General features: G+C 39.2%; 1 protein-coding gene and 1 long non-coding RNA gene across 2 annotated transcripts; one reads left to right on the forward strand and one right to left on the reverse strand.

Moving 5' to 3' along the window:
- The first annotated feature begins 570 nt into the window (after positions 1-570).
- Positions 571-2,533, forward strand: LOC107838249 (uncharacterized). The gene is made up of 2 exons (XR_001664317.1): positions 571-1,366; positions 1,995-2,533. It is a non-coding gene; the product is annotated as an uncharacterized LOC107838249 (long non-coding RNA).
- Positions 2,534-3,274: 741 nt separating this feature from the next.
- Positions 3,275-9,316, reverse strand: grxcr1a (glutaredoxin and cysteine rich domain containing 1 a). The gene is made up of 4 exons (XM_016680046.1): positions 8,781-9,316; positions 5,346-5,585; positions 5,201-5,266; positions 3,275-3,615 (listed from the first exon to the last, which is right to left on the reverse strand). The coding sequence occupies exons 1-4, from the start codon at positions 9,177-9,179 to the stop codon at positions 3,439-3,441; spliced, it is 882 nt and encodes a 293-aa protein (XP_016535532.1). The 5' UTR covers positions 9,180-9,316; the 3' UTR covers positions 3,275-3,438.
- Positions 9,317-9,813: the final 497 nt, after the last annotated feature.

A 9,813-nucleotide genomic window follows, 5' to 3' on the forward strand; every position in this document is an offset into this window, starting at 1 on the left:
AAAGTTTTGAAAATTGTCAGTTATAGAATTGACACATCATGGATGTGACAAGCAACTTAGGAATAAAACAGAAGAAAAAACTAAAGAATAACAAGTTAACCAGAGCTAACTAGCCCACTTAGCAAAGAAAGAGAAAAGACGACGTCATGGGGTCCTAAGAAGTTCTGGTGTCCCCCAATAATGCCTGATTTTTTTACATTCTTCTCATGCCTGACGGTGTTGCCAAAACTAGGGACAAATTTCAACGGAGTTGGAAAATATCTAAAAATTATTTTTAATTCAATTTATCGATACTTTTATAATCATTTATATGACTACTTATACTTAATTGTCATAATATATAATTTTAGTATTTCTTTAATTGTTTTAAACTATTATAATGTATTGAGTTCTGCTCCTGGACAAGGGCTTTTACAGGCATCATCCACCGACTACAATGTTTAAAATAAAAAAATATTCAGCAAACACAAGAAAAATATACATTGTTGTGCTCACATGACCCAGGTTAGTATAGTCATATATTTGAAAAAATTATATTTCGTGTATATTTTATTCAAATTTGGCGCTTTATCCATAGGACCTGTTTTGTCCCTATTCTCAAAAATCACTGAAATATTAAATGTTGGGTTTAAGCTGTTTAAGCCCAACTTTAATGTGTTTGAGACCCCCATGATGACTTTTCTCATGCTCCATGGTTCTGGCTTCACAGCGTGTTTTCTGTAAGGGTGACAATCCTCTTCACTAAATTCAACCCATATCAGCAACACAAACACAAAACGCAACATCTTTTTAGCCAAGTAAGTTGACACTCAGCTTAGAGCTTAGGCTTTTTTTATTTTATTTTATTTTATTTTTTTTAATCACTCAGCTTTTACCAACATGGGTTGTATTTATAGGTCCCTTTCAAGAAGTCCAGGGTTATTTTGCGCCTAAAGTGAGAAAAATCAATATTGTACTGTCGAACTCATGTTAAATCTGCACCTGCAGACTATCAGTAATATCTTTGGTTGTTTGTGTGACATTGTGCTCTGCAGATGTTTACATCTTGGGGCCCCTTAAGTCAAATTTCAAGCCTCTCTTTTAGCAGATCGGGGGCCTGCTTCCTGTTTGAACCCCAGATGGTTGACTGGAATGTAAAGTCATTAGATGGTGCAGTTGTGGGGATGAGAGAGGGGGGCACTAGCCTGTACGCTGACGTCAATAAAAACAGTCATTTCCAACCAGTCTGCGCATTGACCGACCATTCAAAAACATTACGCACAGCACCGCGGCCGGACCACGCTCGATTACTCGACTGAAATAACCTTTTTTCCCCCCCGCAGATCCTTGGAGAGCGGACGCAGTGCGGACGATCCCACCATTGCAGGTTTTTAACCACTGAATGTTGTCTGAACATTTCTGGGTGTTGCGCGCATCATCAGTGTCATGTCTCGTCTTCCCATTCCTAGGTCAGCTCCGCCACTGCCCATCTCGTTTCCGATCATATCGCCCCATCTTCACACAATACATGCTCATTGAGAGAAAAAAAGAAAAAAAATAGCAACCGGATCACCAGGTTCATCATAGCTTAGACGAGCGTCGAGACACGGGTCTGCTGATCGCCTCATACATCATCCCATCTCCGGCAACTGAGCGCTAACAATGACGCTTTTATTATCCCTTTATACATTTTATTTTAGGCTTTTATAAATGTGATTGAGTAGGGGGTGGGGAAAAAAATCTTCGATGCATCTTCCATTTGTGTTTCAACCCCCCCTCTCCTGTCTTTTCATCTCAATCACCCCACAGATGGGGGCGCACTGAACCTTCACAGTTGGAACCTCAGATTTTCTCCATCACGTCCAGCCTGTGATCACAAAGCCCAGAATCTCATAACACCTGACAAAACTAAAGCTGCGAGCTTTTTGTCATCATCTTTTATTGTCAATGAAGAGACCCAGCCTTCAGTAATTAAACTGTTCTAATAACGGTCGCTTATCTGGCTTGAATCGCAGGGGGAAGAGGAGCATCTTGAAGGAGAATCATTTTGCTGATCACCATCACCCTGCTCTACGCTTTTAGCCTCTTTACGGTGCTGCCTTGTCTAATAATGTTCAAGCAGCATTGTACAGGGCTATGACAGCGTAGAGAGCTGCGCTGCGCTGCGCTTCCTCAATGGACCCCACATTTGCTGCCAACCAGAGCCGGCCAGGAGCAGAAGCGAAATCAGCCGCTGCTGCGCCTAAAACCGCTTTACTTCTAGTATAGATGATAAGAATAATTTTATTTGTAAAAACAAAACAAAAAAAAAACTGAGTCTGCTTGAAACTCAGACGATAGTTGTCCCTTTGTAAAAGTATCTTATAGTTAATGTCTGTAAACCTTTGATGACCTGAACTGTATTTTTCTTCCTGCATTCTTCACAAAGTCCACAGTGTGAAAATGTGGACTTTGTGTTTCCCTTATTTTTGGGACAGATGGTCTTTAATGCATGATATGTTCAGCAAGAAATATAAAACAGTTAATAAAATTAAACATAATGTATTTAAATTTTCTTATATTTTTTGCTCTCATTCTTCCCGCATCTTCAAATAATACCTGGATCAAGAATTCAGGTCAAGAGAGTAGAGCTACAGTCATTCACAAGAACACAAGATCTTGTAAGGCCTGAAAAAACAAGTTAGAGAAAATATATATATTTTTAAAAGTATTCTTATTTTTGGCATTTAAACACACAAACATGGAGCCTAAACATTATTAGAATGACTTTAGTCTAAATTAAGTTTGTTTGTTTTTTGTTTGTGTTAAATCAAGACTAAATTCATACAAGGATTTGTGTGAAATATGAGCTTCACATTTTAATTGAATTGCCCAAGTGTGCCCAGGCACAACTTGGGCAATGATGAGATTGTATCAACAAAATCTAGGGTTTAAATGTTGTTTTTGGTGGTTAAGCATTGCATCGACAAGGAGCTTTTTGAAGGGTTTTTAATGTTACTGTTTGAATTCATTTCTGTGCTTCCCTGTGAGCACAGCTTCCCTGTAAGTTCCAGTTTGCTGCCTTCGACTGTCTGAAAATTGAGCCCTTGACTTTCATTGTTTGTCCCGAGTGACTGTTATCCAACCGTGTCTGATATAGGATTAGTGACGAGAGATTTGTTAATTACGACGCCTCCTGACTAACAAGCTTATGTTTCCCAGAGGGCAAGCTGGTTCACAACCCTTCAGTGGATGTTTTTTTTTTTTTACAAATCAAATATGTTTCAGGGAAATCCAACTGACACGGAGACAATCAGAAAGTTTGCAGATTTTATTAGAAATTCCAGTTTTCACAATAATAATGGCCATGGAGAAAGGATCCTGCTGTGTCGTGTTTCACTGGCCGTGCTGCTGTCCATTTCAGGTTCCTGTTTTTGGTCCTGAAGTGGGATGTTTGGTCCAGGCATCACACCGTCCTCACTAGCTGCAGCTAGCACAGGGCTGCAGGCCGTTCTCGTTGCAGGAAGTGCACTTTAGGGCTTTGAAGGAGTCCGTAAAGCAGTTGCGGAACACGGACATCTTGCTGCCATGGCACATTGAGCACGGGATGAAGGCGAAGCCTCCGCAGGTCTGGCACGTCTGGGGATGCTGAACCCTCTGAGAGACGGAGAAAATGTAGTTTTAGTTTCTGGATAAAGGCTTCAAATGCCAACAGTGCAGATAAAGTCCAGGTTTAAAAGAAAGAATGGAAAAACTTTTTAACAAGATGTAATCAAATCTGTGAAAAGCAATCTTTAAAATTATGGTGTTGCTTTTTCTAAGGCAGACTTTACATCTCTTTTTGCAGGCCATTGATTTCTTTCAATGCTCATTGTTTTTAAATTCAGGCAGTTTTTGCAAACTGGACTATCAAATTATTTGGTTTTCATTTTTAGTTGTTCAAACGTATTCACACTCTGTACATTTTTTCACATTTTGTTACATTACATACTCTAACTTCAAAGAGTACTTTATTGGGATTTCATTTGATAGAACAACACAAAGGTTGAAGGGAAGCGGTAGGGCACGTTCTCATTGCCCGTTTGTAATTTGTTTTTCATTTGAATTGAACAAATACGTTTTTGTTTTAACAGAGGTGTGTCTAGTTTTCTATCCACTCAGTGTGGACACAAAGCTAGCACTTTGCATTGCTTTGAACATACTGTCCCCACTATAAATAAAGGTAGTGGCAGTATCATCCTGTGGGGAATGATTTTCTTTAACAGGCACAGATATTCAAAATACAGACTCAGAAGATGGAATACAAAATTCCACATTCTTGGAAGTATTTTATTTTTTAATTTAAAACAAAGTATCCCTTTCCTCCATTTCACAATTATGAACTATTTAAGTTTATCAAACAGGTAAATGTGACAAAATTAGAAAAGTTGGAAGGGGTTTATTATTTTCAAGGCCCTCGAAGTAATTTTTCCCCCCTCTCTCCTTAGTTTAACATTTAAAAGACAGAGTACACTGTGATCCTCTTCTCATCCACTACACAGAAAATGAGTGCATTTCCCGAAATGCCAGTCTCCTGTTGTTTCGCAAAATTAACATTCAAAATAGTTTGGTGTTCATGCTTGTAAACACACAATCACCAATGTTTTTGGACAGTTTCAGGCTAATTTTTGCATGCATGACCTTTCAGGGCGGCACCCTTCTAATTACCCTCGGGGGCTAAAAACAAAAACAACAACTATGACTTAAATGTCATTGTAGTTTTGGATCTAGATTTAGTTTCTTTTTGGAGGGAATCTGAATTCAAAATTAAAGCAAAGGATGAGAAAGGCCAACCACAGCTGAGGGGGAAGCTGAAATATTTATTTTTAGGGATTGTAGTTCACACTATGGAGCCAATTGCATTGTGTAAAATCAATAAATAACGGCCCCTCCATTACAGATGTCTGGATATTGATGTGCATGAAATTTTTAGTTCCTTTCCACATGCTTTATTGATGACACAGTGAGTGAGAGGAGCTGATTGTTCCTGTTTGCACTCAATTCAGTTGTTTGCTTTGGGACATGGACATTTTGCTGGTATAATGATTATGCCAATAAATCTCAAAGCAAACGAATTATTTATTGTTTGTCTGCATCAAACTGAAACTGGAGGGGAAAACACACTTCTGGCTAGTTCATCTACTTGCCCACAATCTATAACTAATAATATAATTTTCAAATATGGCTGCAGGGGAAACCTAACCTCGATTTTTGTCAGTAGATCTTGCAGCTCTCCTGATTCGTTCATGCCAAGTATTTTCTCAGCACCCTGCAAAACAAGTTGCAAACCATCAGACGCGCATGAGACCGATGCCTGGAGCTGCTACAAAGCAGTACGCGGGACTAACCCCAAAGTAGTGTCCGTCAATGAACACGACTGGCAGCGAGGGGGCTTCACCGACACGTCTGCACCGCTCCTCCAGCTCCTTCCCGTACTCGCTGTCCAGAGCGATGTTCTTCTCCACAAACTTCACCCTGTGGTTTTGGAAGATCTTCCTGACCAGCTCACAGCGCTCAAAAGTGGTCCTCACCACACGGAAACTCGTGGTGTAGATCACTATGCGTCCAAACTCGAGAGGTAAATGCACCTGAGGAAAGTCGAAAATGAAACGTGAGAATGTTGCATCATGAGTAAAGTTGAAACTTTGCTCCTTGGCTGTACTGCACTATGGATTGTGTTACTGTTGTCCCCCCCCAAGCTAATTAAAATACAAGTAAACATGTTTGGGGGTTTTTTCGCCTTTAGCACTGAGTTCATTCATCGAGAGTTGTTTTAGATATTGAGACATTTTTTAAAGAGGGAACCAAATTATGCGTTTAATATCTGGAGAATTCAATATCACATCAAAAACTAACTGAGAAACTTGAACCCATAAAAGGCAGGCTTTTATAACCCAGAGAAACGATCAAAATTAAAGAATTGTAAACAGTGTGTGTTTATCTGAACATAAAACACCCTTCAGAAATAAAATGCTTCCTTTGCTGTCCTGAATCTAGTCATGATTGCTGCTTTAGGTTATTTAGGACTGATGAAATTATTTTTGATTGACCTGAAGAGTGAAATAAAAGCTTTTTTTGGAGAATTGTTTTTAACCTTATTAAAAACTCAGAACTCCATAGCTGTGTCTCAAATACATGCATAAGTTGTGAATCAACCAGTCAGAGGCTTATAAAGCTGTAACATCATCGTCTGGCTTTATCTATTTGTTAAAAGGTATATAATAAGCTTCATATCAGTAAGTTTTTGAATTAAAAATAAGTAAATAAAAATGCTCTAAACAAATCTCCCACTCATTATATCACAGTATAAATGCACCTCATTCCAACACAGCAGCATGTCAAATCCGTACACTCTTCACCTCCACTGTCACCTTCATTAAATCCTGGTCCTGCAGCAGAAGGAAGTCCAGGTTTGCCTAATTTACATAGAAAAACTCCCTCAACTTCTGTCAAAGATCTTTAGAGTTCATCTCCTTTTCTCCTTGTCAGCAGATGGGGTAAATAACTTCTAACTGGATCTCAAGCAGCTTGTGTTCTGTTACTTTGTGATCTTGATTTCCAAAATGAAATACAATATTTAATTTCATCCCCAAAGAAAACTTGAGCAAATGTGTAGTTCTTTCCCTCCTTAGCACAGTAAAACACTTATGACATTGGGTTTGGTTAAAACTGCAGTATATAACTTATTTTTTTTAAATATATGTTTTTGACATATTTGTTATAATTATCATTATGTGGTAATAAGACATATAATCTGTGGGGGGAAAATGAGCTCCTCTGGTGATCACCAATACTAACTCCAGAAATAGGCCACTTAATTAAAATCAACCAATCAGACTCAGGAGGAGGGTCTTACCACTATCAATCATACTAGTGTATGCGCCCATTGCATCCTGCCCCGTGTTCTCTGCAACGCTGCAGCTTGTTCATCAAAACACAGGCTGCCATTTCTGCTTAGCCTAGTTAGCATAGCCACTGATGTGGAGGATAAATGGTTTTCCTGGAGCAGCAAGTTGTTTCTCTGCCGTTAGCACATTTAGCCATGTGTACACGAGGATGATTGACAGACCTTCCTTCTGGCTCTGATTGGTTGTTTTTGACCGGGAGCTGTGTATTTCATCAGACATCTTCACAACATGGTGACAGTTTTTAAAAAATGTTTAAAAATCAGCAGCTTTAACTCAAAAAATGTAGTGGTTTTAGCCCTTGGGATGGCTTTAATTCAATGTCATCTCAAAATTGTTACATAAGAATGCATGGACACAACTCGCAGCTTCTTTAACAACATGGTTTACCTTCCTTGTGCAGGAAGTGAAGGACTTTCAGCTTGCCAGCTGTACTTTCAACAGACTTTGACAGATGACAGATGTGTAGACTGTAAAAAGAGCTTCTTTATGCAGATTAGTTTATTTGTGTAATGAAATATTTTATACTTATAAAAAATGTAATTATTGGAATTCAATAGTTGTTTAAATCTGACCTTGTTTGTGCCCTTAAAAACATTTACAAGTTAGTTAGTTTAACAAAATTAATTGAATGCCATTATCCTTGTTTGGAAGTCCTTGGCTATGATTTGACCCAAATGAAGTGATTTTCTAACTGGATTTTTGATAATTACATATCTACCATCTTTTTCAAATGGGGTTTTTCCCCATTTTTTGTAAATATATGTTTGAAATAAATAATTTGCATTGGGCGCTTCAGACATTCACATGACATCATTCAGTTAGTGAGCACACAGGCTCAGTGTTGCCTTGGAGTGACGTGCAGCAGACGGTGCTGTGATACTAGAAAGCAGTGCTGAATTCATTAACCTGATTAGTTTCTCCTGAAACACTTGATGAAATGGATCATTAATCTTTAATTGTTGTGTGAGCTTGGGAGCGTTTGTTCTGGTTCCGCTCCAAAAGCGCTTTTTAAAAGTACTTATACAGCTACAACTTCAAATTTGTCACTTTAAAACCACAAACGTCAGTACATTTGTTGGAATTTTTTTGTGACAGATAAACAGTGCTACCTGTAACAAAATTTAACTAATAATTGTATTAAACACAACTAAGTCAAATATTTTTGTAAAACTACCCTCAGCTGCTGAGGGTAGTTTGAGTAGGATATGAATCTACTAGTCTCGCTAATATAGACTAAAATTTATGCCCACTCTTTATTGTAACAAAGCTCAAACTCAGAGAGACGTCATAAAGACCATCTGTTTACAGCACTTTTTGGTCTAACAAGAGATTCTAAATCAGATTTGACTAGGCCACTCTAAGATATTATTATTTTTTTATTTCATTACCCTGTCCAAACATAAACCTCCACCTGGATCTTAAACAATTTTTCAGCCACTACTACAATTTCTTCCAAGATTGAAAATCCTCCCCACAGCAACATGGTGCCCCCACTTTGTTTCACCATGGGGATAGTGATGCCCTGTGCCAGTCTTCCAATACACATAGAATTTCTCCTGCAGAAGGATTCAAAGGTCAATCTTTCTCTCACCTGATCAGCACTTTTATTTAGGAGCGTCAGAGTAACAGAGGTCGAATACACTGTTTTCTAAAAAAAGGCACTAAAAGTCAGTAAACCTCAACTGTGCATTACTTTCTGTTACTACTACTGTTAGTCCATTATAAAAATAAATGAAATATCATGAATTTTTGAGGTTGTAATTTAGCAACATTTGAATGTTTTTTTCAGAGGCACTGCAGCTTCTATATGCAGCTCAGAAAGAAAGTCTTAAGACCACTAAGGCAATAATGTGATTATGGCCAACCGGTACTTACACCGTCAGGAAGGTTCTCAAAGAGCGCCTGACCTGCGCTGACTTTGTGTTTGACCCCTCGAACCGTCCCGTTCTTGCTGAGAATGTTGACCCTCTTGGTGGTGAACGTCCAGTCCTTGGTGGCCCCGGCGTACATGAGCAGCTCATCAGGCTCACTCTCGCTGTCGTCCAGCTCCGAGCCCAGGAATCCGTATAGGTTTCCCTGGACGTCTCCAGATGTAGAAGGGGTGCTGGCCCGCTCGGCATCCGAGCTGCTGGTGCAATCTGAATCCAGGGAGTCTGAGGGCCCCTCATCTTTGAACATCTCCTTAAGGACCCGGCCACTGTTCCCTGAAGCCACCCGGAACCTCACCCGCCTCTGTGGCTTCTCCGGTCCTGCGGTCACTACTGTCCCCTCCATCGCGACCTCTCTGCCACGTTACATGGTCCAGCAGCACACTGCAGTTCAGCTCCTTCCCTCTCATTCGGAGGTGAACATTCAGCTCAGACACGGTATTTTGTTTGCCATGGATTAATACCACGTTTAATCCTCGCTGTGTGAAGGGATCTAAAAACGACTGGGAGCCAGTAAGCTGCCTTGCAGTCACATTGACTCAGCCAGTAAATAATGTATGCGTTCCTACCATGGTAACCCAGCAGGTTTATCTCAAGTAAAGTGATAGTGTTCGTTGAATTATTTATCACAGTTCACGGAGTTTTCACTGAAGCTTTGACAGAAACTTTACGTCCTTAAATCAATAGAGCAAATAATTAGCTGTCTTGAAAGAAGATTATAAAACGATCTCAGGTAATTTTGTGGTGTGAATGCAGCAGTTTTAAATCTTTTACCAATATGAAGCCAACTTCTATTTCCTGCTGCATGACAGACACCTTTAATTTGTCTATGCAATAAAATTGAGGTATTTATCTTACTTTATTTCAAATATTTACTCGCTGAATTTGAGTGCAGTTTTGTTGGAAATTGATTACCATAGAACATTTTTAAACTGAAAGTTTATTAGAATTCGTCCACCCATTGTCTATACCCTCTTATG

Source organism: Poecilia formosa, unplaced genomic scaffold (assembly GCF_000485575.1).
Source record: "Poecilia formosa unplaced genomic scaffold, Poecilia_formosa-5.1.2 Scaffold231, whole genome shotgun sequence".
NCBI lineage: Eukaryota > Metazoa > Chordata > Actinopteri > Cyprinodontiformes > Poeciliidae > Poecilia > Poecilia formosa.

Excerpts from the sequence above, each read along its gene's own strand:
- grxcr1a (XM_016680046.1), bottom strand. The coding sequence starts at position 9,179 with ATGGAGGGGACAGTAGTGACCGCAGGACCGGAGAAGCCACAGAGGCGG. Across the intron at positions 5,586-8,780 it reads TTGAGAACCTTCCTGACGGT|GTGCATTTACCTCTCGAGTT; the intron begins GTAAGTACCGGT and ends GACTTTCCTCAG. Across the intron at positions 3,616-5,200 it reads ATCTACTGACAAAAATCGAG|AGGGTTCAGCATCCCCAGAC; the intron begins GTTAGGTTTCCC and ends TCCGTCTCTCAG.